This window comes from Rhinatrema bivittatum, chromosome 1, assembly GCF_901001135.1.
Source record: "Rhinatrema bivittatum chromosome 1, aRhiBiv1.1, whole genome shotgun sequence".
Lineage (NCBI taxonomy): Eukaryota > Metazoa > Chordata > Amphibia > Gymnophiona > Rhinatrematidae > Rhinatrema > Rhinatrema bivittatum.
In genome coordinates, this window is record NC_042615.1 from 183,312,914 (window position 1) to 183,337,161 (window position 24,248).

The 24,248-nt window shown below is 45.1% G+C and overlaps 1 protein-coding gene across 4 annotated transcripts in view; it reads left to right on the forward strand.

Moving 5' to 3' along the window:
- LGI2 (leucine rich repeat LGI family member 2) overlaps window positions 1–24,248 on the forward strand; it is a 70,934-nt gene that overhangs the window by 22,319 nt on the left and 24,367 nt on the right. For 3 of the 4 annotated variants that reach the window (XM_029590069.1, XM_029590051.1, XM_029590078.1), the window contains exons 3-5: window positions 7,196–7,267; window positions 21,156–21,227; window positions 21,625–21,696. In XM_029590069.1, coding sequence (XP_029445929.1) covers window positions 7,196–7,267; window positions 21,156–21,227; window positions 21,625–21,696 — 216 coding nt within the window. The remainder of the gene's footprint in view (window positions 1–7,195; window positions 7,268–21,155; window positions 21,228–21,624; window positions 21,697–24,248) is intronic. The other variant, XM_029590060.1, reaches the window with a different exon arrangement.

Here is a 24,248-nt window from a genome sequence, read left to right on the forward strand (position 1 = left end):
CGATTTCGGAGCGGCCTCGGAGGGAACTTTTCTCCGCCCTCCCCCCACCTTCCCCCCCCCTTCCCCTACCTAACCCACCCCGCCGGCCCTATCTAAACCTCCCCCTTACCTTTGTCGGCAAAGTTACGCCTGCTTTCAGCAGGCGTAACTTTGCATGCGTCGCCGGCAGCCCCGCTCCGTCCTCCGGTCCCGGGGGCTGGTCCGGAGGCCTCGACCACGCCCCTGGGCCGGCGCCACGCCCCCGGGCCCGCCCCCGAAACGCCGGGGCACGCCCCCGAGACGCCGTCTCGTTTCGGGGACGCCCCCGGACACGCCCCCTCCCGCCCCTTTTCGAAAGCCCCGGGACTTACGCGCGCCGGCGGCCTATGCAAAATAGGCACGCCGGCGCGCGCGGGCCTTCTAAAATCCGCCCCATAGGTTTTAAAATACGGCCCTTTGAGTCCAATCGAATTCAGTAGGTATGCTCTGATAGGAAAGACTTGCTATCTTTGAGTTTCTTCTCTGCTGAAGTATTCATCCTCTATCTTATTTTGTGATTTATTACTGCTTTTTAAAAATTATTTGTGTGTGGGGGGGTGGTGCTGTAAATGTCTTTCCCTATGTATTAGAAACAGCCTCCTCGTCTCTTGCCCACGTTAGCTTTTTACCTTTCACATTTCTCTCTTTTCCCCTTCACACAAAAACACAATCATGTTTAGTTTAGGATTGGGAAAAGGTTGAGTCCGGGTGACCCAGTGCTGTACAGGTGGAAATGGGTCCTTTCAACACTGCCTTCTGGCAGTGCCAATAAAAGTCTGCACGTGAGGTCTGTCTGTTTCTGCTTTTGCCCACAGCCGGGGAAGATGTTCCTGGGGGGAAGGATTGCGCCAGGGTTTGGAATTCTGCTCAGACTTTTGCATTTTCAAAAGCATGTGGGTAATTTCCCCCAGAAAAATAATGCACACCCTTTGGCAGATATAAAATGTGTGTGGTTAGATTTGGTGGGCTACATTCCAAAGAGAAAGTCTGCACAGCCTTCCCTTTGAAGATGTAAAGTCAGTGTGTAAAAAGGAGCCACCAACTTTCCACAGGGTGGGGGCAAGCACAAAATTACTTCCTCATTCTTACCCCTTTCACATTGTGTGTTTGTTTTATCTTTCATCCCCTCTTCAGCTTCCCATTGGAGTTGTAAGGGAAGAAGCTTTATTTCTTTTCTCTTGTGTTTTTGTTTTGTCATTTTATTCTTTCTTCCCCCTACATTGTATTTTTTTCAATTTTATTTTAATTATTGACAAAAAAGTAAAAGAAAAATGTTCTCTTTCCTTGGCTTTGCTGTCCAGACTACTTCAGCTCAGCGAAGGGATTTTCTGAGCTGCTACAGCCAGGTCAGAAGCACAAAACCTTTGCAGTAGCTCCTCAGCTCCTTGCCTGGAGCAGCTAGAAATCAGCATTAATATTTTCAGTAAACTTGGGTTGACCCTGGTTTTGGTTTTTTTTACTCACTTACTTCTCCACCACATTTTGCATATTTCATTAACTTTTTATTTAGGATCACTGTACATTTTTGTTTTAAATCTTTAGGGGCAGATTTTATAACCTAGGTGCGTGGCGTACATGTGCGTGATCTACCATGCGCACACATGTGCACCCGATTTTATAACATTTTACAAAATCCATGGTCGGCGCACGCAAGGGGGTGCACAATTGTGCACCTTGCGCACGACGAGCCTGCTCTGAGCCGCTCTGCCTTCCTCTTTTCCCTCCCAACCTGCTCCGATTTTGGAGCGGCCTGGGAGGGAAATCGGAGCGGCCTCAGAGGGAACTTTCCTACCCCCCCCCCCCCCCATCCCACCTTCCCTTCCCTTCCCCTCCTACCTTGGATGCATTCTATTTTTTGTTTTAAAACTTACTTCCGCCCTGGGGCGGAAGTAAGTTGCACGCGCCGGCTGACTGTAAGTCAGCGTGATTCCCGGCCTAGCGGCCGTGCAGAGGCCTCTGGCCACGCCCCGGACTGCCCCAGACCACCCTGCCCCTTTCCCACCCCTTTTGTAAAGCCCCAGGACTTACACTCGTCCTAGGGCTTTAAACGAGCTGCCGGGCCATCGAGCCCAGCATCCTTTCTCTAATAATGACCAGACTGGGTCACAAGTATTTTTTTTTTACTCACTCCCACTAAAAGCAGTGGCTCTTCCTGACTAATAATGTTTCTGGACTGCTCCCGGACCAACTGGGGGGCTAAAATAGCGTCCCCGGCACCTCCTGGCTGGCTCGCCAAATGTAACCGTCTCTTTTTAGTCAGTAAGGAGGTCCAGACAACTGATCCGTAAAGATAGACTTTTATTGCCAGCAAGATGCAGCTAAGACAAAGGCTCAGTACAACTGCATGCCACGCCCCCTTAGGAGCAAACTTTTATGCACTTTACAACTCTTATCTTTCACACATGCGTTCTGGTTTTTGCTGAACAAACATTTCACAAATTGCTGAACAAGCATTAGCTAGCGTGGTCCTCTAGTAGGTGTAGCTTAAGATCAGACTATTGTTTCGTCATTTAATTGACGTGTTAGACATTTTACATTGTCATTCGTATTAATACAATACAAAGTATTATTCCAAAATGGAGTTACGTTATGTTACGCTAAAAATTAGTATGTCACTGCGTCACTACGCATTACGTATCATTTGCGTTGCAAATATTAGTATGTTCAAGATGGCTGTGCGTTTCACTGCTGGCATGATTAGTCGGAAGATGTTCAGTTGCTCTTTCGTACTTCAGGGGGGGTCCCGAAATTGAACCTCTTCAGAAATAGTGCAAAACCTCTCTTAAACTTCACTTTGCTAGTCCCCTTAATCACGTCCTCTGGCAACAGATTTCACAGCTTGATTGTGTGCTGAGTGAAAAAGTACTTTCAATGTTTTTTTTTAAATCTGCCAGTTGTTAGTTTCATGGAGTGTCTTCTTGTTTTAGTAGTAAATATGTCTCCTATTTACCCGTTCCGCCCCACTCAGCCAGGATTTTTTTTTTTCTGGCTGGTGACTCCAAAAATGGAACAGAGCATTGTATACCTGCAGATGGAATTATTTTTCCCTATGTGCTTCATTTTACACTCTTTGTGTCACTTAAATGTATTAAAATTTCATTTATTCTGCCTATTTGGAATACCACACTAGACAGAGCACATAACAACATAAACTCTAAATCAGAACATATAAAATAAACAACTAAATCTTAACATTTAAATAACATTCTATAAAAAAATCCAAAACAAGGATAAGTATTTAAGAAAAGGATTTAAAAAACAGGTATGTTTTCAGACTTATGAAAAAGTTTGTAATCAGTCACGACTCCTTTGGAAGAGTTCCATAGAGCAGGGTCCAAAATTGAGAAGGCTCGTTGTCAAGTTGTTTGCAGATGTGCTTCTTTCGGTGAAGGTAGATATAAGATCCAACTTTCAGCAGAATGTAAAATACAGAGAGGCAAATACTCAGTAAGCCTGCTGACGAAGTAAGAAGGACCCTCCCCTTTTATGTGTTGGAAGGAATGATGATGTTTCTGTTTTTCCATTGTTGCACTGCACAATACAGTCAGGCTTGTTGTGGTTCCCAGAGCATGTTGTGTTAGCGAGAGAGAATAAGTGAGTCAATGAGTATATGTGTAAGAGGACTATCTAAGCTGGTGGGCCTGTGTATGAGCATAAAAGAGAGCGAGTGAGCCAGTGAGCAAGAGCGAGTCAGTGAACACGTGTGTGATATAGTGAGCATGTACGTGAGAGAGAATATAAGAAAGTCTGTGTGAGAATAAATATGTGTTAGTATAATATGAGCCTCTGCAAGATATGGAGGTGGAAGACCTTGTCTTCCCTATCCCAAATGGAGGATAAGAACACCTGAAGAGATCCAAGGTTTCCTCGCCCAGAATAAATACAGCAACTTTTTCTAGGTTTGGGCCAAACTCAGGGATCAGACTCGGGAAGATTTACTGACACCAGCGAATACTTGCAACTGGATGACGGATCAACATGACCCTTCTTGTATGGAACAGCAACTTCAGAAGACTTATATATGACCTCAGGTGGGCAGCCACCTTATCTTTCACTCATGCCAGTTGACAGAGGTTGTAACTTCTGCAGTTGACAGGTAGATGCATAGATATTTCAGAATCTCCCTACCAGAAACGGTTCTATAATGAGGCAGGGTGAGGTGGCCGCTTCAGGTGGCAGAATTTTGAGGTGGTCAAAAATGCTCCTTTCACACTGCCTCAGTGGCATACTGAGTGGGGGGAAGCACACAGCAGGAAGATCGGCGAGGCTGAGGTGCCATCATGGCCTGAAGAACAAGTCACCTCCAGATGTTCCTCCTCCCTCCTGCCTGCACGGCCCAAAAAGAAAAATGCTTGTGGGAGCCACATGGGCAGGAAGGAGGAGAAGCATCATCTGCGTGCAGAAGAAGAGCTGTGACCTGTGTTTGTGGCATGGCCGCAATGGATCCCATCTCACGGCGGCTAAGAAGAGGCTGGTAGCAGGGCCGCCGTGGATCCCACCTCTCAGCGGCCCAAGAAGAGGAGGCCCATTAGCAGTGCCACTGTGGATCTCACTTCACGGTGGCCCGAGAAGAGGAGGCTGGTAGTAGAGCCGCCGTGGAACCCACTTCGCGGCGGCCCGAGAAGATCAGGGCTGCCTCAGAGCCCTTCCCACTGTGACCTGCAAAGAGGAGGCCCAGAGGTGAGAGAAAGGTTAAGGTGGTGTAGAGTGTGAGTGTGAAGGAGAGGGAGTTAAGAGACTGAGTGAGTTGAAAGACTGTGTGTGGGAGTGAGAGTCTGTATGTTTGGTGAGACAGCATGTGAGAGTGAGAGCCTATGTGTGTGAGACAGCATGTGGAGTGAGAGAGCCGGTGTGTGTGTGAGAGTGAGACAGCATGTGAGTGTGAGAGCCTGTGTCTGTGTGCGTGTGTATGTGTGAGAAAGAGAGCCAGGGATTATGTGGGTGAGAGAGAAAAACAGCATGTGAGAATGATAACCTGAGTGTGTGTTTGAGGGAAGAAGGGAAGAAGACAGGTGGAGAGAAAAGAAATAGAAAAAAAAAGAGACCCTGTAAAAGGAATTGGCAAAAGACCAGGAAAGGTAAGGTGGAAAAAAAAAAGCCTATGACCAACCAATTAGAAAACTAATAGGGTCGTTTATCAAAATGCTATAAGGCATTTTCGCATGCGTTAAGGGCTTATCTCATGCGAAAACGCCTTTAATGCAGAGCCTAGCCATAATGCCCCCAACACTAGATAGGTATTTATATCTCTATGGGAGACCCACCTAGTAACTCTCAACCTAGCTTGATGGACTCTCTACCTGGGTAACATCAAGCTAGGTTGAGAAATCATTGCACAAATATAATCTTTGAGTGAGTTTCCTCACTCAGAGGGTCATAAAATCTTCACAAGAGAGCACTGTTCTGTTCGTACGTCTCACTTTGAATGTCAAATTGGCCCCTAACCCCTACACTAATACCTAAACCTCACCTCCAGTTACTAGGTGGGTCTCCCATAGAAATATAAATACCTAACTAGGGTTAGGGCATTATGGCTACACTCTCTCTCTCTCTCTCTCTCTCTCTCTCTCTCTCTCTCTCTCTCTCTCTCTCTCTCTCACTCACAACATGGTCCCCAGTGGTTGTATGTAGGAAATACTGCACGTATCTCAAACTGCAAAAATGTTATCACACTTTGTGGTAACCTACATAACTATGGACATAGATTTTTGAAATACGGGGTCTGTGTCAAGTGACCCTTCCAAAGATTGCCTTCTCTGAAATATTAAATCTTTATTTATGAAACTTTATATGTGGACCAATAAACTTTTCTGCACTTTTCTTTCGTGCATTTCTGAGGACTAAGCCCACATCAAATGTATTTTACAATAGGCCTAATAACAAATGTCTTTTTTTGCAGAGTTTTTTGGTTGGCACCAATCCAGTGCATGTAAAAATAATGTACATGTTGCTGTGCTATTTTTACCTTGGAAGACTATGAATATCTTTTTTCATGTACAATCTGTTATTATAAATGCACAGTTTTTAATTGTGTATGGTGAGGGTTGGTGTGTAAAATTCGCTTATTGCACTTGATGTCCTTGCTCTGACCTGAAGAGAGTGTGCCACACATCAACACCCCCCCCCCCCTCCACTACTCACCCATTTCCTACTTTTCCAGGGGGCAAATGCTGCGGAAATATGGGAGGCAGGTTGTAGCGTTCCTGGGAGTGTAGCAGGGTTGCCAGCTTCCAAGAAATATGATCAGTCCTCATACACATATACTCATTGACTCACTTATTCTCTCTCACTAACACACACACTCTCACTGGCTTAACCACTCTCGCTCACACACATGCTCTGGGAACCACAACAAGCCTGACTGTATTGTGCAGTGCAACAATGGAAAAACAGAAACATCATCATTCCTTACAACACATCAAGCAATAAAATCAAGAGATATAAAACATTATTCATAATAGTAAAACCATACTAATAAAAAGAATAAATATGTCAAGTCAGCCGACAAACATCCAATAATTTTAAAAGTTATGTAAATTTGTTCTAATGTTTCCCAAAAACCAATAAAATATTTCAAAACACATGAAACAACACCCCAAAATTTAAAATAACGGAAATAAAAAATCTTCAGCTCTCCATGCCATATAATAAATAAATATTGGGATCTTTTGATTTTCAGTGGTGGATTTGGGGAAAGGAGACCACACATTCTTTATCCTCTTTCTCTCCCCTTCACACATATAGGCGCGCTCTCTCTCACTCTCTCTCATATATATGCAGGCTCTCACACTAAAAATCAACACTGATTGCAGCAGGCTCTGCTCTTTATTACAGAGAGTGGTTACCACAGTAGCAATCCACTAACACCATGCCTCTATGTATTTAATCAGGACCTCGCAAGGCTCTACGCGTGTATTACTGCTTACTCTGGGTGCTGTTGAAATACTGTAGAGATATAAATTGTTCCTTTTTACCCATGCCTTTCTTTCTGCCTATGGTGGTTTTATAAATCGGACCATGGTAGAAGACAGTGGTAGTAAACAGCTTGGTCAATAAGAATTGTTAGATCACTCAGAAGAGCCAAGTAATGTGTTTCATATATATATATATATATATATATATATATATATATATAATATTTTTTTTTTTACTCCTTATCTCTGGTCTTCATTTTCAGCTTGTTAAACTCGAACTCTTTCACTGTCATACGGGATGATGCCTTCGCTGGCCTTTTCCATCTGGAGTACCTGTAAGTGTTTATGTTTGATCTGTTATCTGGGCTTTTGAAAGACAAAGCAGTGGGATGATTTGCCAAGACTGCTTGGAGAAATTACCAGAAACCTATACAAGCAATATGTGTTCAAAACAAATCGTATTATAAAGTGTACACTGCAATAGAAATTTTCTTTTATGTTTTACTAATGCATTTCTGACTTGCCACTGCAATTGATAGAGATTAAAATACTGCATTAATACTTCAAACAAGAGAGACCACTTTAGTGCAGGAAAGGCACCCATTCCTACTGTTATCCCTAGGTGGAGACTAAAAGAAAAAGGAGAGTAATAGATTTAAGGGTTAAATACCAATTCTTAAAAAGGTTAGTGCCCTTGTGCTGTGAACTGTGCAGAGCAAGGGTTACAACAGAGGGCTGCGCTAGCAGCAGGTGGCTTAGCTGCCTTGCTGATAGACAGATTTTCTCCACTAACTGCGTATTAATTATAATGGCAGCTATAGCTTATTTAATTTACTCATATTCTTAAATGGTAGTGAACAGAATCTGATGCATGGTAGGTCACGTGAGACAGTAGAATCAGTTCTAGGTATCCATTTTTTTTCATGGTTTGCATGCACCACTCTCCAGAGATCTTCACAAAATAGCAGCAAATCTCAAGAAACTTGTGACTTCGCTCAGATTACACAGCCTTGTGAGCCTCTTCTATCCAGTCAGCAGGGTAGCAAGCACTGTAGTGCCATGCGACCTATGAGATGTCTGAATCTTTCTACAGCAGAAGGGAAGCAGTCACATTTTTCTGGTTTTATATGTGCAGAATGTAGTTTTCTCCTGTATTGCCTGTAAGTAAAAAATGGTTAACAAACAAACAAAACCCCCCATATAAGATGAGTTGTCACTCCCTTAGCTCTGTTTTTAGATCTGAGAAAGGGAGTTCCAACTCCCTAATGCTAGTCAAGAAATGCATTCAATTGCTCCAATAAAAAGGTATCGGTTTTGCTAACCTTTTTATTTCTGTGCATTCACGTGGACTAACACAGCAACCACACCACTTTATCCTGTATTGCTGAAACACTTTGCTTAAAATGCATGGTGTTTGCAATGCATTTTCATCTAACTTCTGCAGAATTCCAGAGATATGTGAATTTTTGCAGTGACTTCAGCAGAGCACTGAGACAATCTGAAGAATTTCATCGGTTTCTCTAAATTCTACCACTTTTTGCAGATTTTTCCCATTTCTACCAATGGTGAAAAACTACACACATTTTGAAGATAATGGATTATGTGCAGAATTTCTCAGAAACCTTAAATCTACAAGTTTCAGGCATCACTTTAAGAACATAAGAACTTGCCATACTGGGTCAGCGTGAGGGTCCATCAAGTCCAGAATCCCTTATACCCAGTTATTCTAAACCAATGATTTCCAGGGAAATCCATCCAGTCTTGAGCTGGAGCAGACTCTGTTCCATGTAGCATGCTCCCAGTGCCTAGATATGAGCAAAATTGCAACAATTGCTAAGTTATTTAAAAGAAAAAAAAAGGTATAAAATGTTATATTTATCAAACCATTGATCTGTTATGTTTTTCCTGAGCTCCATTTTACCATCTTTTTTTAAGACACACTTTATTGGTATTGATAATTATGATATTTGGGACTTTATGGGCCCCTCCCCTTTGAATGAAAAAAAGAAGTGCTTTCTAAGAGAAAGACACCCCTTAACATTATAACTGTCTTCATTGCCCACTATCTGTGGAGTTAATATCTACTTGTCACCAGGATCATCGTTGCACCTAACTGCAGCCAGGGGGAGGGTCCTCATCCAATGATGTGGCTGGCCTGCTGCTGAGAAGGTCTGCGCAGGACATACCACTGCCATTAAGGGCTGCTTCTCCACTTTAGCTTTGCCTTGCATTGGAGTTACTTGCTCCTGGAAGTCTCATCTTCCAGCGCTCTGTCAGGTCTTCGTTCTTCGTTGGAGCGGCATGACTCGTGCTTCCTGAGTCTTCATTGCTTCCTGATGTTCCATGCCTTCATGTCCTGAGGTTCCTAGTCCAGGCTTCCTGATGTTTAACCTCTTGATGTTCCAGGCTTCCTGATGTTCCACTTCCTGATGTTTCCGAGGTTCCGCCCTCCTTCGCTTATTTCTAGTCCTCCTGACCCTCCAGCTTCTCTGGTTCTCCAGATGACACCTTGTTTTGTCATTGGAGTCTCATCTCAGCTGGATTCTCTTCCTGTGTTTCCGAGTCCTCTTGACCCTCCAGCTCCTGTGGTTCTCCAGATGACACCTGGCCTCGTCATTGGAGTTTCATCTCAGCTGGATTCCCTTCCTGCGCTTGTCCCGCTCTCCACGTGGTCCGTGACCAGCCTCTTCAGGTTGTGTAGGGTGCGCAGTGGGACAGAATGGCCCACAACCAGCTCATTGGATCCGCCCGTGTCTGTGGGCTGTGTAGGGCACCCTGAGAGACAGTGCCAATGTCTGAGCCTTCCCAGTTTCTTGTCCCGTCCAAGAATCTTCCAAGTTCCTCATCTCGTCGAGAGTCTTCCAAGATCCTCATCCACTTCCAGAGTTTTCTCATCCATGTCTTGAGTCTTCTGTGTCACAAGGCCTCCGTCTGCCCTCATCCTCAGTCCGGCCTGCTGCTTCTTGCTGATACCTAGCGGCAGGTCCTAAAGGGCTGGGAACTGTCGGAGGACTGTTCACTAACCAATATAATGTTGTTGGCTTCCAGAAGCATGCAGGTCCAGCAGAGGGTCAGACTTTGTCTTCTCCCATACTGGGACACGTCTCGCCAACCGTTGGTGCTGTCTTAGATTTGTCTGGGATCGTGCCGAGGCCCAAGGGTACACATTCCCCTTATTTTGGGATTGCTCTCCAAGCGGTCCCTCACACAACAGAATGCAAGGCCTCCCAAAGCCTCCTTTCTTATAACTCCCTTAGTCTGTGTGTTTAAATAAATAAATATGTTTGCAAATGCATCTGGGGAATATATTCATTGTGGATATCCTGAATGCCAGGCTTGTCTGCAGATCCACGCTGAGAATCCCTGCTCAGTGGCAGACTGTAGCTGAATATTGACCTGGATGGAATGGTTCAGCGCAAGAGATTCAAACAACTGTGTGGAGGAGCTTGTCCCGGTTCACTCCCTCCCCCCCCCCCTCACCCCATGGAGTGCCACATGCACTGTTCTTGTTTTCTCCACTGCAACCCCTATGTTCTCAGTGCCACTGGGACCTGACCAGCCAGGGGCGGATTGAGGGAAAATAGTGGCCCGGGGATTTTTCTCCATACTGGCCCATGGGTACCCAATTACATATACAAAATAATTTACATATATAATTTACATATTTAATTTATATATATATGTACACACCCCTATATTTCAGCATGGTCCTCCCATATCAACACAGTACTATTTGCCAAAACTCAAAGAATAACAACCCCACCTATGAAAAAGAATACTACAAATATTACACCAGAATCTAAAATATCAATACACCTCCTATCAGGAAAACAGAACAGGCCAAGCTACTACAGATCCCTAAAGAGAAACCACATGCTAAAAGAATGCTTCCTCTCAGTCTTTGCATGCAGAACACAAACTCTCACCAAATACAGAATAAAGCCACATAAAGTATAAATAAAAATGTGCAGACAAAAACTAAACTGTAAAACGTATCATGCCAGACTCTATACAGTGCAACAATGAAAAACAAAAATGTCACCATTCCTCATGAAACAATCAATAAAATCAAGATATATAAATCATGAATCATAATTATAAAATCATACTAATAAAATAATTTCAGAACAACTGATGAATAGAATATCCAATAATTAAAGACTCAAGGAAATTTTGAAACCTTTACCAAACACCAATAAAATATTTCAAACAGCAGACACATCACATACTACCCAATAATTAAAATGGTAATCAAGAAAAATGAACTTAAAAAGCCACCTTTACTTACCCTCTCCAGCAGTTCTCCTACTCCTTTCCCTTGCAGGCAACGCCAGAAACAGCAGTAGCTGCTGAAGCTGTCCTCATGGTCCTCTTCCTTAGGGACCACAACCAATCTCTTCTCTCTCTCTCTCTCTCTCTCCAGTCATACCCTCAAGACCAGTTTCTGTCTCTCACACACCAATCATCTCCCCAACCAGTCACTCACACTCACACTCACACACACACACACACACACACAAAAGCACACACATACCAGTCATCTCCCTGATCAGTCTCACACATACACATGTCACCTCTCTGGCCAGTCTCTCTCAATCACACAATGCTCTCGCTCTCTCTTACTTACACAAAGGCTTCCAATCATACACATGCTCTCTCTATTTCACTTACACACAAGCTCTCAATTACACACATGTTCTATCTCACAGCCACAAGCCAGCCAAAAACATGCTCCATCTCTCTTGCACACACACAGAAGCACCCTCCCTGTTTCACATACACATTACACTCACAGAAGCACCTTGCTTTCAGACGCAGCATTTTTCACTTTTACTAAAAGTGAAAGTGATGATCCCAACCATTAAATAAGAAAACCACATTCCTATCAGAAGGCGAAATGACACCCTTCCTTCAGGTTCTGTCCTCCCAAGGGACAGCCACCCACACCATACAGCTTCTCTTGTTTTACGCTTCCAGGCAATAAAGCAAGTGTCTTTCTTCAAACTATCAGTCATATGATTATTCATGTGGGAGATATGGAACCGAAAGACATCCTTAGTCAACTTCCCTTTTAAATGGGAAGATTCCAGTCTTAGTCATTTAAAAGTATACATTTTCTAACTTTAATCTTTCATCCAACTTTTCAAAAGTTGCACTACCAGCACAAAAGTTTTTTTTTAAACTGGCAGATTCCTCTCTCACATACATACCGTATACACACACACAGAAGCCCCATTCCTTTCTCACATACACATACACACCGTTCCTTTCTCACATATACACAGAAGCACCCTTCCGATCCAAGGTTGAGCAGCTGGTCTCCGGTGGTTAGCAGCACCGGTGTTCACTTCTTCGGCCCCAGACGGCCTCGATTTTAATTTCTTCGGCCTCCGCCGGAGACAGCCGGCCCCCGAAGGTTGGCGGGGGCCGAAGAAATTAAAATCGAGGCCGGCGGGGGCCGAAGCAAAGAAGATAGGCGCTGCCCAGCCAGCCCCAGCTTGAGGCTGGCTGGGAGGCGCCCATCTTCTTTGCTTTGGCCTTCGCCGCCGCCAACGGCCTCGATTTTAATTTATTCGGTCCCCGCCGACCTTCGGGGGCCGGCTGTCTCTGGCGGAGGCCGAAGAAATTAAAATCAAAGCCGGCGGAGGCCGAAGAAAAGAAGATGGGTGCCGCCCAATCAGCCCCCGCTTGAGGCTGGCTGGGAGGCGCCCATCTTCTTTTCTTCGGCCGCCGCCGGCCTCAATTTTAATTTCTCTGGTGGGGGCCTGGCTGGGAGGTTCCCATCTTCATTTCTTCGGGCCGCGCTGGCTGATCTTCTTTGCTTCGGCCTCCGCCGCCGCCATCGGCCTCGATTTTAATTTATTTGGCCCCCGCCGACCTTCGGGAGCCGGCTGTCTCTGGCGGAGGCCGAAGAAATTAAAATCAAAGCCGGCGGAGGCCGAAGAAAAGAAGATGGGCGCCGCCTAATCAGCCCCCGCTTGAGGCTGGCTGGGAGGCGCCCATCTTCTTTTCTTCGGCCGCCGCTGGCCTCGATTTTAATTTCTCTGGCGGGGGCCTGGCTGGGAGGTTCCCATTTTCATTTCTTCGGGCTGCGCTGGCTGATCTTCTTTTCTTTGGCCCCCGCCGGCCTCGATTTGTATTTCTTCGGCCCTTGCCGGCTTGGCCTCCGGCAAGGGCTGGCTGAAAGGCACTGAGGCTGGGCTGAAGAAGAGCCACGCGGTCGAGACCACGTGACCAGGTAGACCGGCCCACCGGGGGATGCCCGATCCCCCGATAGGTCAATCCGCCCCTGTGACCAGCCCACCAGGGCATGCCCGAACACCCAATAGGCCAATTCACCCTTAACTCTGCTCTAGAGTCTCTTGTCACTTTACTTGATTATGTGCCAGTGGTCTCATTTTGTCAGGCAGTTTGGACAAACGTGTTCAGTAAATAACTGAAACAAAAATGAAGTGATGCCTGTGTAATTGTGATATTCTAATCAAACTGTACATGGCTTTGTAGCCCCCCCCCCCCCCCCCCCCCCCGTGCCAGATAATTAAGCTGGTTGTGGAGAGGGGATCACTATAGGGAAAAATGTAATAATATTAGGACCGCTGCAAGTTATTTTGGGGTTGGAGAGAACCAAAATACAGTTTCAAGGCTGTATTCACTTTAAACACCAAACAATCTTTCACCTCATGACAGGAGCACTGGTTGAATGCATAGACTCTGAATTCCCTCTGGATGTGTTCTAAACTATCCTTTTCTCACAGAGATATTAGAAAAATAAACTCAAAGAGTATAGTTCAACACAACTTTACTGAATGAATATGATGCAGAGGCGTACCTAGAGTATTTGGCACCTGGGGCAGATAGTTCTTTGGCACCCCCCCAATTTATAATTTTAAAATTTCCTAAAAATTGATAAAATATTTCAAAACAACAGACACATCAAATAACACCCGATAATTACAACTAATAAGGATTTTAAAAATCTCCCAATTTCCATATCTGTCAACCTAAGATTGTTGTAGGCTGGGGGTATGCATGCACACACACACACACACACACACACATGCTTGGTGAGAGACACACACACATGTACGCACACACACAAACTTTCTCTGTCCCTCTCTCTCACACAGACATGCCTTCTCCATCTCTCTCTCATACACACACGCTTCCTCTGTGTCTCTCTCTCACATGCTAATACACACACACACACACTTCCTCTCTCTCTCTCTCTCTCTTTCACATGGACACATGCAGACAAAAACTGAACTGGAAACCACAAGCCAGATTCTGTATGCAGTGCAACAGTGGAAAAGCAGAAAATCACTATTCCTCAAAATACAATCCAGAAATATAATCAGAATAGTAAAACCATACTAAAAATATACATTTCAAAACAGCTAATGAATAGAATAATATTCAATAATTAGAAGCTCCTGTAAACATTTTTAAAAATGTTCTAAACTTCGATAAAATATTTCAAAACAGTAGATATCAAATAACACCCAGTAATTAAAACTAATTAGGATTTTAAAAATCCCCCACTCCCCATACCTGTCATTCTGAGATTGTCGTGAACTGGGGGTACACACACACACACACACACAAACAAAATATGCTCCCTCTGTCTCACACACATACACGCTTGGTGAGAGACAGAGGGAGCTTGAGTGTGCGTGAGTGTGAAAGATACAGACACACACGATTCCTCTGTCTCTCTCTCACACATACACGCTTCCTCTTTATCTCACACAGGATTCCTGTTTCACCCACGCACACACACACATGCTTCCTCTCTCTCACCCCCACCCCCACTCCTGCACACAGGTATCCTCTCACACATATACACCCACAGGCACTCACACACTCACTCCTATATACACTCACCATCTTATTCACACACAGGCATTCTCTCATTACCACACACACACACACACACACACACGGGATGTGAATCGTTTTTTAACGATTTAAATTATCGTCCGATAATTTTAAAATCGTCATTAATTGGTAAGGGACTCGATACAATAGGAATTCCCTCGATTTATCTTGAAAAATCGTTAAATCAAGTACGGGAATTATTTGGGGGGAGGGCGGGAAAACTGGCACACCAAAACAACTCCTAAACCCACCCCGACACTTTAAAACCAATCCTTTACCCTCCCCCACCCTCCCGAACCCCCCCCAAAATGTTAAATTACCTGGTGGTCCAGTGAGGGGGGGGGGGGCCCGGCACGATCTCCCGCTCTCGGGCCATCGGCGCCATTTTGGCTACCACTGATAAAAATGGCGCCGATGGCCCAATAAAAAAAAAACACCCGACCCTTTACAAATTACCCCTTTGCTTCTCTCACCCTCCCGACCCCCCCAAAAAACCTTTTACATGTACCTGGTGGTCTAGCGGGGGGTCCGGGAGCCATCCCTTCAATCATACCCTCGGTGCCAGACTGGTTTCAAAATGTCGCCTTTGCCGACCGCTCCCTGTGACACAGTGAGGGCAAAGGCGATCGGCGCCATTTTGAAACCAGTCCGGCACCGAGGGTATGATTGAAGGGATGGCTCCCGGACCCCCCGCTAGACCACCAGGTACATGTAAAAGGTTTTTGGGGGGGGGGTCGGGAGGGTGGGAGAAGCAAAGGGGTAATTTGTAAAGGGTCGGGTGGGTTGTTTTTTTATCGGGCCATCGGCACCATTTTTATCAGTGGTAGCCAAAATGGCGCCGTGCTGTCTTCCCCTGTTCCCTTCCCCCTAATCTGACCTTCCCACCACTTCCCCTAAACTTTCCACCCCCTAGCCCTACTCTAATCCCCCCAAAAATGTTTATTTTACCTTTTGCGCCTGCCTGCAGGCTGCCAGCACACAATCCCTCGACACAGCGACAATGGCTGCTGTGTTGCAGGCCTCTGGCCCCGCCCACGCCCTGCCCCCGGACAGCCCCTTTGGTAAAGCCCCGGGACTTACACGGCTCCAGGGGCTTTATGTGCATCGCCAGGCCCTTTTAAAATAGACCCGCGCACATAAGACCGGTTATACGTGTAAATATGCGCTTAACCTTTTTAAAATCCGGCCCTTAATGTATGTAACCCTTTGTTGGGGTGAATGCCATTTCCCGAGGGCACACAAACTAATTTTCTATTTCTGGGGCTGCAGGGGCTAGGGCTTCTCCCCTCTCTTTCTCCCAAGGGGCGGGTCCTTTCTGAGGGGCAAAGCTTATGCTTATTGCCCAGGTGGTGGTATTCTCTCAGCTCCTTCTTCCTTAGTGACTGTAATCCTGTTCCTGGGACAAACAGGCAGGATAAGGTACTGGGTATTCAAAAACAAAAGTTTACTGATTCTTTAAAGTTAAATCAAAGTCCAATGTATTCTAATGTGTGAGCCGCACTGACTTTCAGATGTTAATCTTCCTCTGGGTAGGTGTCCTTTCTCTTAGGTTCCTGGAGTTGAGTTTATCACTTATGCTTTAAGTGCATAAGCTGTCCCGGGGCAAGGGAACCCTTCCTTGTGGGGGAATCCCCTTAGAACTGTAAAAATCCTACCTGAGCCCAATGGTTCAATCATGGTCACCCAGCCTGTGTCCTGGTCCCTTTAGATGGAGATCCTGTGGAGGGTCTCCTTGATCTTGATCCTTCTTCCTGAATTTAAGTGGTCTCTGACTCCTCTGAAAGAAACGTCTGTGGTGGACGGGAAACTGGCTGCCCCAGCCCTGTTTCCCAGTGAGGAGCAGTGGATCCAAAAACCTCTCCACAAAACAAAATGTGAATGCCTTCTTATTTTCAAAAATCTCTCTGTGGCTGATGCATTGCTGTCACTGGTGCTTGCCTCTTCTAGGAAATAGAAAAAGGTTCACAGTTCTCCAGCTCTTGTCCTTTGGGTCCAAGGAGGGGAGGGGGGTGTTGTCTTCTCCAAAAGGGTTGAAGGTATAAAGAACTGTCCCAATCTCAAAAATCTAGGATAAGTTCTAGCCATCAAACATCTCACGCTGGGTAGAGTTGTCACTGGTGCTTGCCTCCCCTAGGGAGTAGAGGGATGGCTTACAGATCTTCAGCCCCTGGTTCCAGGTTTGGATGTATTCCTCTCCAAGGAAACCAAGGTTTTCCCCAGAATGAAAATCCAAAAAGGAATCCATCAAAACTCTATATCTCATCCAAAAATGAGGCAGGACCTCTCAGACTGGGAGTGTACTGAGGGGAACATCCTCTTAAAAATCCTTAAATTGGGCTAGGGGGCCCAACTTAGTAGAGGAACAGGAAGGAGTTACTTGCCTCTCCACGGGCTAACTAAAAATGACCACATTGAACACTCTGATCCACCATTTGGATGGTTGTGGATAGATTCTCAAGGATGGCACATCATTCCTCTCCCTGGCCTCCCGTCTGCACCTGAATTAGCTGAACTCTTCATATAACACATCTTTCATCTGCATGGACTGCCACATCACATTTTCATAGACAGAGGGGTACAGTTTACCACTCATTATTGGAGGAGCCTGTATCAAAAGCTGGGGATCACACTGGACTTCACCTCTGCTTATTACCCCAAAGCAATGGTCAAATCAAATATGTGAACCAAAGCCTCAATGCTTTCCTACGCATCTATGCAAACCAAAGACAAGATAATTGGGCCTCCCTGCTCCCATGGGCTGAATTCGCCTATAACAACAATGTGAACTCCTCCACTGGTTCATCATCCTTCTACATTGTCTTTGGATGCCATCCCCGCATACCCAGACCTGTTCCCATCCCTGACACTTGGCCAGCAGCTAACCTAAGAGGATGAGAACTCCAGGAATTATGACAGAAGACCCACCATCTCCTGGATCAAGCAGCAAGATGCTTGAAGGAACAAATGGATAAGAAACTTTGCCCTGGAACTATAGTCTGGCTCAACACCAGGAGCCTCCAGTTTAGGATGCCATCCATGAAGTTTGTATCATGATTTGTGGGGCCTTTCCCCATTGATTGACAACTGTGCCCGGTGGCATATAAACTTAAACTGCCAGCCTTGTTAAAGATTCATGACGTGTTTCATGTCTCTTTTTTGAAGACCACTGTCCTGTCTTAGCCTTCAAGACCTCCCGTCAAGCCCTCCGGTGTAACCTTCAAAGAAGATACCCAGTATGAGGTGGCTGAAATATTGCACTTTAGGATGGTCAGGAATAAGCTCCAGCACCTCATAGCCTGAAATGACTATGGCCCGGAAAAAAACTCTTGGGAGTCAGCCTCTAACCTTCAAGCCCCCCAGCTAATACGTGAGTTTCATCAACGATTCCCCAGGAAGCCCATGTGCTTTGGTGAGGTGGCTTTGATGGGGGGGGGGGGGGGGTATTGATACATTTGGCAGCTCATGAGACCACATTCACCCTGACACTGCAGACAAGCCCTGACATCCTCGCGGCAGGAACACTGCCAAGTGTGGCAAGACCACCGCCCATGCCACCTCCATCCAGGCTTTCTCTAAGATGTGCCAGATATTCTAGCTCTTAAAGGGGCCACAGTGGGGAAAGTCCCCATGGCATCCTTTGATGACATCAGCTGCCCTTGCCTACTTAAGGCTGGCCTGGACACATCTCTACGCATCAGCACAGGTTCCCTGGTGGGCCTTATGTCCTAGTGAATGTTGCTATTCCTGCTTCTTGTTCCTGCCTTGTCAGTGCCTAATTTCTTCCTTGTCCATGCCCTGCTCTAGTCCATGTCCTTGCTGTTGTCTTGTCTGTCTTGTTCTTCGTCTCTGTACCCTTCAGCTTGACTTCCTGGATTCTGACCCTGGCTTGGACCCTGACCTTCCTTGATCGCTTTGGACCTGACCCAGCCTCATCTGCCATCTGCCCCGACTCCTGGCTTTTTACTCGTCTCTGCTGTCTGCTACTTGCCCCAATCTCTGGCATATCATCCATCTCTGCTGTCTACTCCCTGCCCCAACCCTCGCTCAGTCTTGGACTCTCATTCCTGGACTGCCCTAGGGACCCACCTAAGGCCTGCTGGCCACCGGAACTCAAGGGTTCAACCTGCGAGGAAGACAGCTAGTAAAGGCTCAGCTCCAGCTGGTCCTGCCACAGGCCTTCTCTGCCAGCTGTCAGTTTGGGCCTAGTGGGCTTGCTCACTAGGCAACGCCAAACATATCACAGCACCAAGGGTCCATTACTCATGTGAGCAGTACAACAGGCTTTGGAGGGAAACACACAACTCACAATTTCCAGATCTTAGAAGACTTGCAACCTGGAAAGTCTTTGTTCAAAAAACTTATCCAGGGGAACATGCCATTCAATGCATTGTTGAACAATCTGGCTTCTACTTCATGCTGGTATCTGTTTTGCAGACTAAGGACATCAGGAAGTGTGATTTAAGTTTAGTTCAGGCTCTTAGGTTGCATGATATTGTCTCCTTGGTCTAACTCCCAAACTACTTGGACAGTAGCTGTGTAAACCTCCTCCTCCTCTCTCTCTCTCTTTAGTTCTCTCTGTGCCCTCCCTCTGGGGGCTTGAACAGAGTCAAACTGTTCTGGTATAAATTCACTCCTGATTGAATGAGAATCCTTGTAAAATTGTCTTATCTGTTCCTGAGATTGGCTAAAGATCCACATAGATAGCAGTATGACAATTAGATCCCAACTGGGGATCAACCTTAGATGTCCTAGATGGAGTCATAATCCACCCCTTCCAGCCTTTGATTCCAAAGAAGGAAGAAAAAGGCCACAGTACCCTATAGCTATCCAGAAACTAAGAACATAAGAACATGCCATACTGGGTCAGACCAAGGGTCCATCAAGCCCAGCATCCTGTTTCCAACAGTGGCCAATCCAGGCCATAAGAACCTGGCAAGTACCCAAAAACTAAGTCTATTCCATGATACCATTGCTAATGGCAGTGGCTATTCTCTAAGTGAACTTAATAGCAGGTAATGGACTTCTCCTCCAAGAACTTATCCAATCCTTTTTTAAACACCGCTATACACTGCACTAACCACATCCTCTGGCAACAAATTCCATGTTACCATTGCTAGTAATAGCAGTGGCTATTTTCTAAGTCAACTTAATTAATAGCAGGTAATGGACTTCTCCTCCAAGAACTTATCCAATCCTTTTTTAAACACAGCTATACTAACTGCACTAACCACATCCTCTGGCAACAAATGCCAGAGTTTAATTGTGCGTTGAGTAAAAAAAGAACTTTCTCCGATTTATTTTAAATGTGCCACATGCTAACTTCATGAAGTGCCCCCTATATTTCTATTATCCGAAAGAGTAAATAACTGATTCACATCTACCCGTTCTAGACCTCTCATGATTTTAAACACCTCTATGATATCCCACCTCAGCCGTCTCTTCTCCAAGCTGAAAAGTCCTAACCTCTTTAGTCTTTCCTCATAGGGGAGCTGTTCCATTCCCCTTATCATTTTGGTAGCCCTTCTCTGTACCTTCTCCATCACAATTATATCTTTTTTGAGATGCGGCGACCAGAATTGTACACAGTATTCAAGGTGCGGTCACACCATGGAGCGATACAGAGGCATTATGACAATCCCTACAATATTGTAACGTTAATAGCATTTGATTTGCAGCTAGCAGAAGTGCTAGCAATGAGTGGAATTTGTGTAAAGATTGCTGCAAATTAGACAAAAAGCATGGTGTTCTGGATTTTTTTGCACATGATTCTTTCAGTTGACCTGGAGATGTCTGCACCGTTATCTGTTCCCAGATAAAGGTCAGAAGCACTGCTGGAACAGATAACGGTGCAGACATCTCTCAGGTGTCACAGCTATCAGAATTTAGCTGACAAAGCTTTAGAAACAAGTGAAAATATTAAAATGGAAGTAATAATTGTTTGACTCATAAAGCAAAGACACTGAAATCCAGTGTTCAGCGTGCCCTGCAGTTTGCTTAATGGATTTAATTTGGAGTATATTGGCTGCATTGTCTATCTTACTCAGTATAAACCAAGATATTGTATATGTGGTCAAGGGGATCTTAATTTGGATATTTACGTGAGCTCAGCATGGAAGGTATTTATAGAAGAGGATGTGGCACTGATGCTTCAGAGCATCATGTGACCATACTTGATTAGTGTTTTGATTTTTTTTTTTGTAGAAGTCATATACCCAAGATATTGATGTCACTTCCACTCCATACATTCTCCATGTTAAGCTCAATGGAATCTTGAAATTAAGGAATTCCAGTAGGACAGGGGACACCAACCACAAACTGTTACCCTGTTTGTTGTGCTTTTGTCCATAGATTTATAGAGGGAAATAAAATAGAGACCATTGCGAGGAATGCTTTCCGAGGTCTTCGAGATCTTACCCATCTGTAAGTCTCTTCCAAACTTAAAAATTATTTTGACTGTTTTCTTATTTCTTATTTTTCTACTCCAGGAGCTCTACCTTTAAAGAACCTTTTGTAAAGGATAGATGCATGCAGATGTTCCCTTATATCCTACCTGCTTGTCAAGAGGTTTATACATTTGAGAGTCCTGGTCCTGACCTTAGCCTTACAGATATCAATTTTTTTTTAATGTAAAGGGACCATATATGTGTAGCATATCACATGCAATAGTACCCTGTCAGTCCTTGCCTACAAACAGTGCCAGAGTGCGGAGGGTCACAGATCTAATTCAAGTCACTAACATTATTGACACGACCTTTGGATTGAGTAGGAGTCAGGATTAAATCTATGTTAAAATATGGCTCTCTTTTTTTTTTTCCAGTTCTTTGGCCAATAACTACATTAAGACATTGCCAAGGGATGTCTTTAGTGATTTAGATTCTCTGATTGAACTGTAAGTAATGAAAGGTTTTCTTTATGGTTTCTGCAGTCAGGATGCTATTAATCTTGGTTTTACATGTCCTTTTTTGTAGTATCAGTGAAATTCTTCACAAATTATTATGAATTTTATTATATTAGGTCTCATTTAAATAGACAGCTATAGCTTTATCAGTTTAAATTTTCAATCTGTTTTTTTAATGTAATACGGAAAGTCACTCTGCATAATTTGGTGAGAATGTTCCCTTTTGAGCATTTTTAATTATACATAACAACCAATGTTTTAGTCATAGAGAAAGACCGCCATCAGAGTGAAGCTAATTTAGAAATTTAAGTTTTGATGTAAGTTGATAAATTGTTTGAAAATCACAGCATGCTTAAGGACCTTCATTTTCTGTTTAAACTGATTTTCATCCATAAAATCCTGGATTTTTCCAAGCGTGAACATTGGTTTAAACTGATTTTCTCCCTACTTTTATATTTCTTGAACAGCTGCGAAGGCAGCATTTCCAAACCTCTCCGAAGCCAGTGCAGGCAGGACAGCCTGCTGTATTCAAATCCCTCCCTCCTCCTCCCCCCAAGCAGTGAAAATATGTCTCAGATCTCCTCCGGATGGCAGCCTTGCTCTCCTACAGGAGCCGAGAGGAGCCTTGTAGGCTCTGTTTTGCTGATCTCTCGTGTGCTGAGAGGAAACTTTCAGGCTTACAGGCTGATACAGTAAAGTGCACCTGGGCTAGCGTGCCATTTTACACGATTTGGATGCACGTCCACTACCCCTTATACAGTTTTGGGTTTAGCGCATCGAATACGCATGTCCAACCCTCCTGGAAACGAATAGCGCTCATCACATGCAAATGCATGTTGATGAGGCTATTAGTTATTCGCCCGGGATACTGAAAAAGAAAATGTGCGGCCAATTCACACATTTTACGCTCAAACATTAGCGCCTGCCCAAGGGCAGGTGTTAATTTCTGAACAGCCAGAAAAAGTGTACAGAAAAGCAGAAATTACTAGAGATGTTCATTCGTTTATCACAAATTAGGCAATTTCAACGAAATTGCCTAATTCATCATGGTTCGGGGAACGCGAACCATGAAACGGATTTTCCCCGAACTTCGGGGAAAATTCGTTTTTCGGGTTAATGCAGAGGGGAGGGGCACATTTATTTTAAAAAAACCAAAAACACCCCAACCCATGCTGGCCATCCATTGCTGCTACCATGTGACAAGGGCCGACCAATGGCACCAGTAGCCTCTGTGACATCGTAAGGGCAAAGGGCTTTGGCGCCATTTTGATTCATGGTAGGTCCAACAGCCCGACGGCCCGGAGGGAGAGATCGCTCGCGGGACCCCCGCTGGACCACCAGGGCTTTTAGTAAGTCTTGGGGAGGGATCGGGATGGTGGTGGTGGTGGTGGGGGGGGGGGGTTGTGTAAATTTGAAGGGTTGGAGTGGGTTTTTTTTCCGATTCGGATTTTTTTTTTATTCATTTTTCCGGTTTCGGATTCGGGTTTCAGCTTCATTTTTGCCGAAATATGATCTGTGGGAGAACGAGTTTTCCCACGAAGCACCCGAACTGAAACCCGACCCGACCCAGAAAAACGAAACTCACCTCTAGAAATTACTGCTTTTCTGTACACCCTCTGACTTAATATCCTAGCGATATTAAGTTGGTGGAACCAAAAAAATAAAAAAAATTTTTTTTCAATTGTGCCAGCGGGTCAGGTTAGGAAAACGGACGCTCAGTTTTACAAGCATCCGTTTTCCTAACCCATGGCTGTCAGCGGATTCAGAAAACAGACGCTCATAAAATTGAGCGTCTTTTCAAAACCTCCTGGGCCAAGGAGGCACTAGGGGCGTGTAATTGCCTCTAGTGCCTGCTTTTAGTGCGACCCCTCATTTGCATTATGTATCACGTGCCCAGGAGATGGGCCTGTGCGCGTGTTCAAAAAGCAGGCGCCGAAGCAGGCGCGCTTTTTTTTTTTTTTTGTGCATCCATATTGTATCGGCCTGTTAGTTCGGATGACTTCATCTCTATGCACCTGGGAAGCCTCTGCTTAGGTGAAAGATTTCCCAGCTCACAGAGTTGGGATCCTGCAAAACTGAGGCTGCACGGCTCCTGTAGGAGAGCATGGATGCTATTGGCAGAAGGGTTAGGCTGCTGGTTTAGCTCCAGGAAAGGGCTGGATCCAAAGCATCTGCCAGAGCATGGCTTCACAGTTACCCACCCAAGCACAGATGAGCAGCAGCCTCCCCCCCATCAGGAGAGGTTTGTGGCAGGATCCCTGCCTCTCTGGCTCAGCGCAGACTCGGGGCTGTACTGCAGAGCATGGGAATATATCAGCGTGCTTCTGAAAATGGAGGGAGGAGAAGCCTGGAGTCACCACAGCCAGTAAGAATGAAAAATGTTTGAGGGGAGGGAGATTTTGTGAGGGGTAGAGAGAGGGAGGGGGGGGGAATTCTATGAAGGGCGAGAGAAAGGGGAGTGCTTGGGGGGGAGAAGGTTTTTTGGGAGGATTCTTGTGGAGAGGAGGGAAGGAGATTTTTGGAAAGAAGGGAGACAATGAAAG